General features: G+C 41.3%; 1 protein-coding gene across 8 annotated transcripts in view; it reads left to right on the forward strand.

The window, feature by feature from the left end:
- The window catches only part of KIF13B (kinesin family member 13B), a 209,474-nt gene that overhangs the window by 68,889 nt on the left and 125,524 nt on the right, over positions 1–15,061 (forward strand). For 7 of the 8 annotated variants that reach the window (XM_086414759.1, XM_086414760.1, XM_086414763.1 and 4 more), the window contains exons 3-5: positions 5,552–5,564; positions 12,080–12,140; positions 14,018–14,110. In XM_086414759.1, the coding sequence (XP_086270885.1) occupies positions 5,552–5,564; positions 12,080–12,140; positions 14,018–14,110 (167 nt within the window). Of the gene's footprint in view, positions 1–5,551; positions 5,565–12,079; positions 12,141–14,017; positions 14,111–15,061 lie in introns of those variants that run through there. The other variant, XM_086414764.1, reaches the window with a different exon arrangement.

A 15,061-nucleotide genomic window follows, 5' to 3' on the forward strand; every position in this document is an offset into this window, starting at 1 on the left:
TTATATCATGTGACATTGATAGGTAATACATGGTCTGTAGGGAGTTTTTGCTAATAGAAATGGGGAAGGAAGACTTGCTTTTGCTTGGGGCTCTTGTGGAGGGGGTCTCGAGGGAGATGTAATTTGATCTGAGCTTTTCCTGCGTGAGTAGGATTTGAACAAATAGAGTTGTCAGAGGGAGTGGCTTTACCTGAATGCAGGCTTGTGGGATGCAGGAAGACACTGGCTCGCTGGAGAGGTGGGACCTTCTAAGGCAGTTGCGTGGGAGGTGATGCTCGACCTATAGCTCGGATGCACTGGTGCTCTGCACCGTGTCCCTGATAGAAGTACTGAAATATAACGTGTCGAATGCCTAACGTTGGCTTTCCCATTGTAAACACAGAGCTGCACAAGTAATCCAGTGTAACTTCTCATTCCTACTTCAACATCCTCATCAGACACTTTCTGTTCTCTCTCCAGATAACTCCACTAATGGCGAGCTGGCTGTTTAATGCAGTGCTAATTACTCTTCTGTTAAAGAGCTCTCCCTTGTTTTCTTTTTAACTTTCTTCCATAGATCCTACCTGAGGTGGCATCCTGTCGTCTTTTAGTCTTCCCTGGTCCAGGCTACATATTTCTATTCTTTGATTTATTCTTTCACTGGTATCATTTTTAAAACCCCCCTACATCCAAATACTATTCTCCAGAAAACTTTATCAATGATGCTTTAAAGTTTATTCTTCACAATTGAATGTAGTATTCCAGTTTTTGAGGAAACAATGGCTAGGGCTTTTAATTGTCCATCTTAACGTTAGCCAGATAAGTAGAGATTGATAAGCTTCCTCTATGAATCTTGTCAATGTCTGAATTTTTAGTCAGGTCAGCTTTATTCCCGACGTGAAAAAGACTGACAGTGGGGGAGGGGCAACAAAGAGAAACGAATGATCTTCACACAGATTGTTGTTTGGTTGCTGGTACTGCCAGCTTAAGTCCAGAAAGGAAACAATATCATTATGTACTATGGCCGTATTAGAATAAACTCTTTGTGATGTAACACAGCCGTTACAGAGTGGATTGGAGAGGGATCTTATTAAAACAGATTCCAGATGTTGCAAATTGTGAGAGTTTCAGAAACTTAAATCTTTAAAATTAATAGAGTCAATGAGATCTGGACGTCATGTTTGATTTTGGTAGTTGATAGCAGTAATTGATTTGTAACTCATCTTCTGGTATAGCTTGTTTTACACATAACACAGTACTGCCTGGCTTATTTTTGGACTCAAAATTTATTTTTGTCATGGTCAGAAGTTTTAATAAAAATTTCCAAATTTATATAAAGTCGTCACTAAGTTTCTTCTTATTGTGGCAGTCTAAGATTAGGACTATAATTCAGTTTAATTTTATGGTGTACTTTATTATTAAAAAGAAAAGTGAGCATAAGCCGCTAACCCAGGCCAGTAAAAAGAAAGAGGTGAGTGGCTTATTCATAGAAATAGTTCTATCCAAAATATATAATCAAATCATTTGCTGTTTCCCGAGCCACCCTCTTTCTAAATAACGTATCTGCGTATCTTGCTTCACCTGGGCTGTTAACATCTTAGTGACTAGACCGCATTTGGGGAACAGTAATTGTGTGCAAGATTCATCAATGGTCACTGAAAAAAGCTACAGTGGGAAAACTAGTAATGTTACAGTGGAAAGGTGGATACACGTGTAACATGATCAGAGCTACCATCATCAGTAGTGAGATCTGGATATCATCATGTGCCTTCTGGCATTTTTAAAAAATTGAAATGTCGATTTACAGTATTTCAGGTGTACAGCCAAGTGATTCTTTTCCATTATGGGCTATTAACAAGATCCTGAATATAGTTCCCTGTACTGCACAGTAGAACCTTGTTGTTTATTTTGTATACAGTAGTGTATATTTGTTGGAGAGGGGAGTGGCAACCCACTCCAGTATTCTTGCCTGGAGAATCCCGTGGACAGAGGACTCTGGCGGGCTGTAGTCTATAGGGTCGCGTAGAGTTGGACACAACTGAAGCGATTTAGCAGTGTTTATTTGTTAATCCCAGATTCCCTATTTGTACACCCCTCTTCGCTTTTGGTGACCACAGTTTGTTATCTGTGCCTGTGAGTCTATTTCTGTTTTGGAAATACACTCATTTGTGTCATTTTCAAGATTCCACATATAAGTGACACCATATGATGTTTGTCTTTCTCCTTCTGACTTAGTTCACTTAGTGTGAGAATCTCCAGGTCCACCATGTTGCCGCATGTGGCATTATTTAATTCTCTTTTATGGCTGAGTAATATCCCACTGTATATATGTACCTCATCTTCTTTATCCATTCATCTGTTGATGGACATTTAGGTTGCTTCCATATGTTGGCTATTGGAAATAGTGCTGCTGGGAACATGGGGTGCATGTATCTTTTCAGATTAGAGTTTTTCTCGTGTCTGGTTGTATGCCCAGGAGTGGGATTGCTGGATCATATTTTAGTTTTTTAAGGAACCTCCATACTGTCCTCCATAGTGATGGCCTTCTGTTATTGATGTACTTAGAAAGGGCTTCTGTGGTGCCTGCCACAATGCCTAACCTGAATTTAGTCTGGAGGAAGCATTAGACAGACCTGTAGTGAGCACATTCTACAGAATAACTGCCTGGTACCCTTCAGGTGTCAGGGTTATGAGAGACACACCGCCCCCAGTTGGGGGAGGCATGGCAACTCCATGAATGTGTGATCCTGAACCAGAAAAAGGACATCAATGAGGGCAGTTGGGAAGAAATTTATATGAGGTTTGCTCTAGATTATTTCATAAATCTTGTGTTGATGGTTAATTACCTGGTTTTGATCACTGTAACTGCAGTTTTAATAAGACGTTATCATTTGGGGGATAGGGTGAAGGGTACACAGGAGTTCTTTGTAGTATTTTTGGAACTTTTTGTAAGTGAATTTAACAACAACAAAAACTCAGAAATTCAGACTCTCATCCTTCTACTTTATGCCATCTCTCTGGTCAAGGGACTGGTTTTCTTTGCTTCCTAAATCTCTAGTGTGATCTAGATAGCTGAGGTTTCTAAATAAGGGATTTTGAGGTAGTGAGGCATTGCCTTATCGGATTGCAGCTACAAGTTGAAAGGTTTTGTTTAATTTATTAATTTACTTATTTATTTTTGTACAGAGCTGTAATTACATCTTTGGGTTTCCAGTGACTCCAGGTTATTTGAGCATTGCTGTTGTAGCCACCAGGAGCCATAGCTGGAAACTTAGCTCTGTAATTAATTTACTGGTTTGTTTCTCTTTTTATTATCATGTTCTGGATTCAGGTTAGTCCCACAGATTGTTCTGCTGTGTGTCATATATTGTTGAATTTTGTATTTGTCAATTGTCTTTTAGGAAGAGCTGGTTTTTGTATAAAAATATTTTACCTAAAATGGAAATATCACGCTGAACATCTTATTTTTCCTCCCAGCAAAGATGGTCTGGAGTTTTTATAAATATAATGAATAAGTAAACTTACACCGGCATAAGCACCACACGGTGGCCTTTTATTGGGTAATAATTGGGATGGAGGAAATTAATACATTGGGAAATGTTTCTGTTACCGGGAGCAGTTGTTAATGTATGACTCACAGATTCTTAAGTCTAGGAGAAACTTGACGAGGTGTTTTGACCAGTGTGGCGAAAGAAGAAAACATGGACTTGGGAATCGGAAGACCTACTTTCGAATCCCAGATCTGTCACTGATTATTATTGTGACTTGGACAGGGCATTTAACTCTTCGGAGCCTTCAGTTTCTCATCTGTAAAACTGGAATGATAATAGCACCTTTCAAAGTTACTGTGAAGATTCAGCGAAATAGCTTGCAGCATATTGGGTTGGCCCCAAAGTTCCTTTGGGTTTTCCCAAAGGAACTTTTGGGCCAAGCCAGTACCTGACCTCACACAGGCATCTCATATATGCTGGTTCTGTTCTTACCTTCAACTGGGTTTATAACTGGGCCTTCTGAAATTGATGAGATTCTGCTTTGTTTATAAAGACCTACAAAAAGGTGGTAGCGTATGTCAGTCACCTCTGCTGGTGTTTCCCAAGTCTTTTTGTTGGGAAGTTTCCCCAATATCTCTTATCCCAGAGAAATTATTATGTGCTAGTCACATTGGCTGTTACTCCAAAATCTGTTAGACAGGGGTTGCTCATTTGCTGCTTTCCTTGGCGTTTTAGTGTTCAGACCTGAAATCTTTCCATACAAATGAATATTAAATTTAAAAGGAAATCTTATACAACAAAGGCACAAGATGTCCAGACAATTGAAAGAAAGCGTTTCCGTGCACCATTTTCTTTCAAGTTGCAGGTCTGACTTGGCTTTTTGATTCTCTGAAAGACCAGTTGTTCCTGTGGTTGTGGAGTGAACATCATTGTTTTTATGAGTTAACATGGAAATGTTTAGGGCTGAAGGGGCATGTCTGTACCTTATCCTCAGGGGTGTGTGTGTGTGTGTGTGTCTGTACCTTACCCTCAGGGGTATGTGTGTGTGTGTGTCTGTACCTTACCCTCAGGGGTGTGTGTGTGTGTGTGTGTATCTCTGCACAAGAGCGGGGAGAAGGACAGGGAGAACGACATGGCAGCTGTGACTGTGTTAGCAGTTGGTGAGCTTAGTGAGGGGAGCTCTTTGTGCCTTTCTTACAGCTTTTCTCTAAGTTTGTTGTTGTTGTGTAGTCTGTAAGTTGTGTCCAACTCTTTTGTGATCGCATGGACTGCAGCCCACCAGGCTCCTCTGTCCATGGGATTTCCCAGGCAAGAATACTGGAGTGGGTTGCCATTCCCTTCTCCAGGGGATCATCCGCACCCAGGGATGGAACCTGAGTCTCCTGCATCTTCCACGTTGGCAGCTGGGTTCTTTACCACTGAGTCACCAGGGAAGCCCTTCTCTGAGTTTAACTATCTCAAAATTATACTGGATTAAGTTATATTCTTATTTTCTGAGGAGATGTAAGCCAGAGGCATTTTCAGAGGAAGGGAGGTTGAAGGCACCTGAGTCAGCATAGAGAAATAAGTAGTAAGTGAGTAATTCAGTTAGTAGTCACTCATTGGCAAAAAATTAGTTCCTTTAACCTGTTTTTCCTTAGAACAGAACTTTTTTTGTAGAAGGTCCTCTAGAGAGAGAGTAAGCTGCTGCTTTATCAGAGCGAAGGAAACTACTTGGAAGTGCAATCAGATGCTAAGAAGTAAAGAATATTTTTCTATTTACAAGTTATAGACAAGGATAAGCAAAATGGAGAAGGCAGAAATATTAGGACTTTAAAAATTATCTAGTGCTCAAACAATCTTTCTTCTACCTGAAAGATACAAGTTAGTTCTCTATAATTAGCATTCTATCTTACTAGTTAGTAGACATTAATTATCCTTTATTTCAAGTTGCTGTTTGAGTTCAAAGTTAATATTTTGTGTTCTTAATAAATATCAAATAAATATTATCATTTTACCCTTCAAAAGGCATCTTCTAACTAACAAATATTTTTACACTCTTTTCTTTCATGTCAATGATGACACCTCTTTTGGGAACTCAGAAGCCAACCAAAGGTAAGAGATTTGGTTCATTACGGGATGCTTGTTCGAGTTGTATGTGTGTATTTTTTTGTACTGGTATTTTCTTCTGAAAAATAAAAATATTCTCTATCACTTTTAAAATGAAAAAAATAACGCAAGCCGTCAGCCTATTCATAAACCCAAAGCCATTTATTGGCTTAAGAAGGACTGGAGGTTTATGGAAAAGCTGTTTTTGTACTTTGACCAACTCTGGCCAGTCTCCTGGCAACTACAACACAGATTCCTTTTGTGCCCTGCTGGTCACCACAGATTGGCTGGGAACTTCTCGTTCCAAACTGCGGTCAGAACCAGTACTAGGCAGACTCATCCATGGTGCTCCTGGGACAGTGGGGGACACACTCTCAGGCTAACAGAAACCTGCCCTGGCCCACAGCTTCCTCCGGGAAACGTGCTTTCATCCTAGCTTTGAGCCCAGATTCTCAAGAAACTTCGGTTCCCGTGTCTCTTAGGAATGCAGTTGTGCCAGAGTAGGGACGAGGACTGTGTTTTTGTATTGATCATTCTTGGGAACTTTCCAGGAAATTTATGTTTTTATCTACCTTCTTGGAGTTTTGTTTTAGAATCTGTGGTGGAACAGTAATTCCATTCAATATTATTGTTGCTGAAGTATGTATAGACTTGGCTATTGGGACTCTGAATGAGTAAAAAAAAAAAGTCTAATATGGCACTGACTTCTTTATACATAACAGAACTAATTTTATCAGTTTTAGCTTTTGTGTGAAAAGATGGCTGGCTTATCTTTGTTTTCTTTTTTTTTCTGATGGAGCAGAGGCTGGATATTGCAGTAATGATGTGAAGAAACATTACATGACTGTTTTAAAAATATTCATGTTTTATTTAATTCAACTCTATCTTACCGTTTAGAGAAAATGTGTTGATGTCAAAGATGTGGAAGGGCCAATACTACATTCTTAACAGTGGTTCCCTCTAAGGAGAAATATGTTTGGTGAATGGGAGACCTTTATTCTTTATGCTTCTGTGTTATTTGCCTTGCTATAATGAATGTGTGTTTCTTCTCTGTTACTTGAAAAGAAATTTTTTAAAAAAATAAGGAAAAAAATGTTTATTTAGGGGGAAAAAGGGGAGCTTGTCTGCTTTAGGAAATCCATGGCTGGAAGATACCTGTAATAATTTACAAAACAGCTGAAAGTTAAAGAGGACCTTTCAGTGTTGTTAGTAAACAAGACCTTAACATTCCTAGTTCCCGCCTTTGTACCAGGCTCTGGCGTCTTCCTGTTACTGAGGAGAAGAGCTCAGTAACAGTACTCTGTGATGAAGGGCCTGGTGTGAAGCAGCGTGGGTCCTAAGTCGCTCAGTTGTGTCTGACTCTTTGTGACCTTATGGACTGTAGCCCTCCAGGCTCCTCTGTCCATGGAATTCTCCAGGCAAGAATGCTGGAGTGGGTTGCCATGCTCTCCTCCAGGGGATCTTCCCAACCCGGGCCTTGAACCCATGGTTCTGAAGTCTCCTGCAGGCGGGTTCTTTACCACCAGTGCCACCTGGGAAGCCCAGGTGGGGAGCAGACGTGGGCTCCAAGGCTGAGTTCAGCTGCCAGCTCCCCACACCTGTTAGCCACTTCTTTGTATCCTAGGGGCTCCTGTGTAATATTAGCTGTTGCCATTACTTCTCTACTGGAATTGAGAAAAAGAATTGTTAAAGAAATCCCTAAATTTAAAAAAGAAAAGAAAAACCTGTAGTAATAGGGAGAAGAGAGCAATGTAGAGTCTGATCTTTGAGAAGTGCACTCGGATGGTTCAAGTGTGAGCTAAGCTTATAAGCAAGCAAAGACTTGGGATGGTCTCTACTTAACATTGGTAAGAGCAGAATCAAAAAAAGTGATAAGACATGAGAGCTGAAAGCTGCAGCAGAAGAAACTTAATATGAGCTTCACATTGTATTTAATCTCACCCTGCTGACAGGTGTACTTTGAAAAGCAACTCCCACCGGAAATTTTGATCCACAGTCCTTTAGGACCATCTTCCTTCTTCTTTCTTTCCTCTCCCTATTGTTGTTCAGTCGCTAAATCATCTCTGTCTCTGTGACCCCATGGACTGCAGCATGCCAGGCTTCTCTGTCCTCTGCTGTCTCCCAGAGTTGCTCGACATGAGTCGATTGAATGAGTGATGCCATCCGACCATCTCATCCTCTGTTGCCCACCTCTCCTCCTGCCCTCAGTCTCTCCGAGCATCAAGGTCTTTTCCAATGAGGCAGCTCTTCACTTCAGGTGGCCAAAGTACTGGAGCTTCAGCTTCAGCATCAGTCCTTCCAATGAATAAGTCAGGGTTGATTTCCTTTAGGAATGACAGGTTTATTGCCTTGCAGTCCAAGGGACTCTCAAGAATCTTCTCCAGCACCACAGTTCAAAAGCATCAATTCTTCGGTGCTCATTTTTCTTTATGGTCCAACTCTCACATCCATACATGACTACTGGAAAAACCATAGCTTTGACTAGACGGACCTTTGTTGGCAAAGTGATGTCTCTGCTAAGTTTGTCATAGCTTTTCTTCCAAGGAGGAAGCATCTTTTAATTTTATGGCTGCAGTCACCATCTGCAGTGATTTGGGAGCCCAAGAAAATAAAAACTGTCACTGTTTCCACTTTTTCCCCATCTTTTTGCCATGAGGTCATGGGATCGGATGCCATGATCTTAGTTTTTTTGAATGTTGAGTTTTTAAGCCAGCTTTTTCACTCTCCTCTTTCACCCTTATCAAGAAACTCTTTAGTTCCTCTTCATTTTCTGCCAGTGGGGTGGTATCATCTATATATCTGAGCTTGTTGATATTTCTCCTGGCAATCTTGATCCTGCTTGTGTTTGATCCAGCCTGGCATTTTGCATGATGTACTCTACATGTAAGTTAAATTAGCAGAGTGAGAATATACAGCTTTGATGTTCTCCTCTCCCTGTTGGGGAATTGCTGACATAATGAGCCTTGACTGCTGATAGACACATGGTTAGCTCTGGGGAAATGTTGAGGATTAGTAATGTACGACATAGTGCTGAGGCTGGGTGGTAGTTGCTGGTCTCCACGCCTCCCACCTCTCTGGGGGTGTTGTCAGATACTGAACTTCCGTAACCCTTTTTATCCTTGCTTCGGCATAACTGTCCCACCCCAGGGAACAAATGCCTGGTGTCACTGTTTTGCACAGATGTGGGTGTTCTGATCCTTCCTTGCGCTAAAGGTATTTCTAGCCAGTCATCTAGTTGGTTGCCCCCAGGCCGCAACCACTCATCTAACTTTCCCCTGGCATCCTCCCGGAGCTGCTCTCAGCTTTGCAGCCATCTCCTCCAGCAGCTATTTGCCCTGTGCTCTCCCCATGGTCCCCACCCAACTCTACCCGCCATCCGTCTCATTGCAGCTGTGTTTCAGGGTTTCTCAATTTCTGGTCCACATATCGGCGAGCAATCTGACTTTCAAAAACTCGCTCTACTTGCTTCCTTTCTTTCCCTTTTTGGCTCTTTACCTCACTCCCGCCATCATTTTGAATTAATTTCAGGTGGAGGTGAATATAGGCATGCATACTTCATTTACCAACCTAATCTAATTTCCTTATTTAAAAAACTTAACTCTTAGGTTTAGGGTCCAGACAGCCTTGTGAGTTCACAAAGAAACATTCTTGTGCCAACTCCAAACTCAGATCAGGGACAGATAACATATTTAAAATATTGAAAATCATGTCCTTGTATTCAGAAACAACATATGTCACTTCGAGGGCTTGCAGAAGGCTGGGACTGAATTAGTGTGTTTACTGGGCCTTGAGATCAGACCCAGGTCCTCTGAGGTGCAGCCCTTGCAGACTAGAGGGGACCCTGATGTGTGGTTGAGGACCTGAGAAGTTCATCCATGTGAAAACTGATTTGGGTAAGGCTCCATCATGAAAGAAGGCTTAAAAAAGGCTTTTGGCCACCAGATCAGATCAGATCAGTCGCTCATTCGTGTTCGACTCTGCGACCCCATGAATCGTAGCACGCCAGGCCTCCCTGTCCATCACCAACTCCTGGAGTTCACTGAGACTCACGTCCATCGAGTCAGTGATGCCATCCAGCCATCTCATCCTCTGTCGTCCCCTTCTCCCCCTGCCCCCAATCCCTCCCAGCATCAGAGTCTTTTGAGTCAACTCTTCGCATGAGGTGGCCAAAGTACTGGAGTTTCAGCTTTAGCATCATTCTTTCCTAAGAAATCCCAGGGCTGATCTCCTTCAGAATGGACTGGTTGGATCTCCTTGCAGTCCAAGGGACTCTCAAGAGTCTTCTCCAACACCACAGTGCAAAAGCATCAATTCTTCTGCGCTCAGCCTTCTTCACAGTCCAACTCTCACATCCATACATGACCACAGGAAAAACCATAGCCTTGACTAGACGAACCTTTGTTGGCAAAGTAATGTCTCTGCTTTTGAATATGCTGTCTAGGTTGGTCATAACTTTTCCTTCCAAGGAGTAAGTGTCTTTTAATTTCATGGCTGCAGTCACCATCTGCAGTGATTTTTGGAGCCCCCAAAAATAAAGTCTGTCACTGTTTCCACTGTTTCCCCATCTATTTCCCATGAAGTGGTGGGACCAGATGCCATGATCTTCGTTTTCTGAATGTTGAGCTTTAAGCTAACTTTTTCACTCTCCACTTTCACTTTCATCAAGAGGCTTTTTAGCTCCTCTTCACTTTCTGCCATAAGGGTGGTGTCATCTGCATATCTGAGGTTATTGATATTTCTCCCGGCAATCTTGATTCCAGCTTGTGTTTCTTCCAGTCCAGCATTTCTCATGATGTACTCTGCATATAATTTAAATAAACAGGGTGACAATATACAGCCTTGACCACCACTGAGCTAATTGGGCTTCCCTGGTGGTTCAGATGGTAAAGAATCTGTCTTCAATGCAAAAGACCTGGGTTCCATCTCTGAATTGGAAAGATACCCTGGAGAAGGGAATGGCAACCCACTGCAGTATTCCTCCCTGGAGAATTCCATGGACAGAGGAGCCTGACGGGCTACAGTCCATGGGGTCACAGAGTTGGACATGACTGGCCATGCACACATATGCATACTGAGCTAATTTCTGTATAAATAGGAGGGAATAGAGACACTGGGCTTTGAAAAGACCCAGACCTGGGCTTCAGTAGCTAGGAGTGGCAGTGTAAAGGTGGCCAAAGGAAGGGGAAACAAACAGGCAATCACGTAAACCATAAAACAAGCTCCCAATTCAGATGTGCTAGCAAACTAACCTATAAAGCCAAGAGGAAAACTGTCATCAGGAAGTGAGGCAGCACACTCAAAGTGGAAGGGTTTGAAGGGCAAACTGAAATGAATTGAAAAGTAATTACCCTTAAAACTTTTTAAAGAGTAAATTATTGAACATGAACTCCAAAAAATTTTAATTATAATCAGTGAAAAATCCTTAAAAGATGGCTTTAAAGAAGAGCATATTTTAGAAAGTAAGAAGCATAAGAGGTCAAGGCAAAGCGTTTGTGGTGCCTCACAAAGTAGCGTCATACATTACCAGTGTTTCCATCGTATGGTCTTCCTACCTTTTGTGTGTGTCGATTATTGTACACAAGAGGGATCATGGTCCAGATTTTTCATGTGCTGTGTTAGTTGCTCAGTCGTGCTTCACTCTTGGCGACCCCGAGGACTGTAACCCTGCAGGCTCCTCTGTCCATGGGATTTTCCAGGCAAGAATACTGGAGTTGGTTACCATGCCCTCCTCCAGGAGAACTTCCCAACTCAGGGATCAAACCCAGGTCTCCTGCATCCCAAGTGGATTCTTTACTGTCTGAGCCACCAGGGAAGCCCCTCCTCTATGTTCTTAAAGCTACATAGTATGTTGACTATGGGTGTGTTATAGTTTATTTAAAGAATGTGCATTTTCAGTGTGCTGTGATAATCATCTTTACATTTTTTTTTGTTTTCTCTGAAGAGTAGTAAGACTGTAGAGAATACATAAAAACAAGAAAACAAAGATATCGGTAATCTTCCCACACAGCAATGAACTTCATATATGTAACTGTGTGATTAATAGCCATCACAGTGTACATATTGCTTTGTAGCCTCCCCCTTTTCACATCACATTCTACAGAGTTTTCATGTGAATTCAAGGTCTATATTATGTACAGGGTGCTTTGTCTTTGTAAGACTGTCCTGTAAATAACTAACCTCCATTGTAAGACAGGGAGTTGTTTTTATTTCAGTATTATGAACCATGTTATCAGAGTTAGACCATTGTTATAACATCATGAGTATGTTACAGTTTTCTTAAAAAATATTTACTTTTAATTGATGGGTTTACAGTATGGGTTTACTTCCTGTCACATGTCAATATGAATTAACCATAGGTGCACATATGTCCCCTCCCTCTTGAATCTCCCTCAGCCTCCCGCCCATTCCCACCCCTCTAGGTTGTTAGAGAGCCCCAGTGTGAGTTCCCTGAGTCATGCAGCACATTCCCATTGGCTACATTTTGTTTTTAACCCATACTTCATTATTTTTATTTTCAACAGGTATTTGCATATGATCACTGTTTCTGGTCTATGGATGAATCTGTCAGAGACAAGTATGCAGGTAAGAGTCCAGCATCCTGTTAACTACTGATAATATAGACAGGTATTTTAACATGTTTTCTATACAGTTTCATAGTAATATAATTTTAGCAACTATACAGCGACCTTCCTCCAGTCTTTGCTATTAGAGTGTTTACCTTAATTGGGAAATGGGAGATTAACAGTGCACTGTTGGTGATGTAAGATGATGAAGTTAGATGAACAGGGTTCACAGTCAAGGTTTTCTTAAACGAATGCCGGGCCTCACATGGGACCATAGCATGCAATAGCCACGTCGCTTCCCTTAGATGTTGGTGATGTGGTCAAGAGAGGCAGCTTGGTGAAATGAAAGAACTCTAGCCAAGAAGGAAAGGAAACCCTGAGTTTAATCCAAGCTCCGGTCCTGATTGTCTCTTTGAATAAATCTCTTAGGCTTTCAGTGTTCCTGTTTCCTCTTTAGTGGAGATGAATATGCCATATTCTCTCCAAATTTGTTCTGGGATTCTGTTCTTTTATTCTCCTCAGTGATGACTGTCTCAGGCCCCTTTTCACTACAAGTTTAAAACTATAGCGACTGCCAAATTTAATTTTAAAAAAAATCTAAACAAGACTACAGTGGCAGCCTTATATTTTCTTTATTCCTGATTGCTTGTGACACCTGTTTTCTAAGAAATCTTTTAAATATTGAATGTCTATTGACCTTTATCGTGAGAAACAGTTCATTCTACAGCTGTTTCAAAAAATTGAGGTTAATTTGGGCTGGCTGGGCCCTTTGATGACTTTAAGGATTGCTTCAGGGAATTCCCTGGTATGGCAGTGGTTAGGATTCCATACTTTCACTGTTGAAGGCCTTGATTTGATTGCGGATCACCATGATCCCACACGGAGAAGGCAATGGCACCCCACTCCAGTACTCTTGCCTGGAAAATCCCATGGATGGAGGAGCCTGGTAGCTGCAGTCCATGGGGTCGCTAAGAGTCGGACACGACTGAGCGACTTCACTTTCACTTTTCACTTTCATGCATTGGAGAAGGAAATGGCAACCCACTCCAGTGTTCTTGCCTGGAGAATCCCAGGGACGGGGGAGCCTGGTGGGCTGCCGTCTATGGGGTCGCACAGAGTCGGACACGACTGAAGCGACTTAGCAGCAGCAGCATGATCCCACAAGCCATGCTGCATGGCCTGGGAAAAAACAAGGATTGCTTCAGTATTGGAATTGTGGTGATGCACTAACCTGGTAAATTAATTAGGAAATGAGGCATAATGGAATGCTATTTATAGCATGCAAAATATAACAAACATAACAGCATCCAGTTCTTCCATATTATTTTCAAGACTCAAAGAAGTTAAATAATTTGTCAAGGTCACTTGATTATTGACACATTTAATTTAGCCTGTGAAGACGATCTGACCATACTCTCTATGTTCATGATTGAAAGCTACAAAAAACATCCCAGACCTTCCTCCCTCTCCCAGCTGATCTGTAATTAAACATTATCATTGAGGGAAAAGGAGAGGGAATTTGATACATACCATTGTTTTGAACTTCAGCGCACACTCAGTAGAAGCATTGGCTGAGTGGTCCATAGTTGAATTCAGGTCCACCCAGGTCCCAAGCACATATATCAGATTCTTTATAAAATAGAAGTTCATTGGTCTATTTTTTTGGCCAGTGTTGATTCAAGTTTATATCATCAGGAACTTTTCGCTCATTTTCTGTCATATGCTAACTACAAATGACCTGCTTCCAAAGAAACATTCATCAAGTTTAAAAATCTTGTTTGGTAGATAAACAAGCTGAAAAAAAAAGAGGCGTTTTTGAGGGTTTTGTTTGTTTTTAATTGTTCATATGTGGTTTTGGCTTAAAACATCTGTTTTCTCTGTGTTTTTCTCTTTCAGGTCAAGATGATGTTTTCAAGTGCCTTGGTGAGAATATCCTGCAGAATGCTTTTGACGGCTACAATGCGTGTGTCTTTGCCTATGGACAGACTGGTAATTGTTACATAATCTATGGCTTTTTTTTTAAGCTTTAACGATCCTAACAAAGAAAATACCAAAAAGAATACCTGTCGCTAGCATCTTAGCAGTTACGGTTGATACAGGAGCGCTTGCCTTCTGTGCCTTTGTGGCCAACAAGAAAGGAAGGGGACAGTTAGGGAGTTTGGGAGGGACATATACACACTGCTGTATTTAAAATGAATAACCAGCAGGAACCTACTGTGTGCACAGGGGACTCTGCTCAATGATATGTGGCAGCCTGGATGGGAGAGGAGTTTGGGGAAGAATGGATACACGTGTATGTATGGCTGAGTCCCTTTGCTGTTCCCCTGAAACCTTCAGCATTGTTAACAGGCCATATACCTCAATACAAAAGAAAAATTTTTTTAATTAAAATAACAAAGTGAAGGAGTCATTTTTATCTGAAGAAGGAAATGGCAACCCACTCCAGTATTCCTGCCTGGAGAATCCCTTGGACAGAGGAGCCTGGTGGGCTGCAGTTCATTGTGTCGCAGAGTTGGACACGACTGAGCGACGCACACACAGGATTTTATCAGGATTTATCATATAGCTTGTCCAGTTGAAAATTGTTCAAGAGAAACATGCCTGTGATATATTCAAGACTTAAAATTCTTTTTAGGACTATGAGTGATTTAATTTTTTCCTTTCTGTTTTCTCAGGTTTTGTAAATGTTCTCTAATGAATATGTATTTTTGGTGCAATGGGGAAAATAAATTTGTACTAGAAAAAAAATGACTCTGATTTCTATGCCTTTGCCAGAGGGTAGTGGTAGAGAGTTAATTTGCTCTGGGGCCTGCAGAGACGGCATATATGTTTTTTGTGCTATGATTAGTGGTTGGGAGCAAGCACATAGCATTCATCATATGGATCTTTCCAGTTCAATTTTAGAGAACTATTCAGACCTCACAATTTTTCAGTCATTTT

The sequence above is a fragment of the Bos grunniens genome, chromosome 8 (assembly GCF_055505025.1).
Source record: "Bos grunniens cultivar Pamir isolate PY7600 chromosome 8, Bosgru_T2T1.0, whole genome shotgun sequence".
Lineage (NCBI taxonomy): Eukaryota > Metazoa > Chordata > Mammalia > Artiodactyla > Bovidae > Bos > Bos grunniens.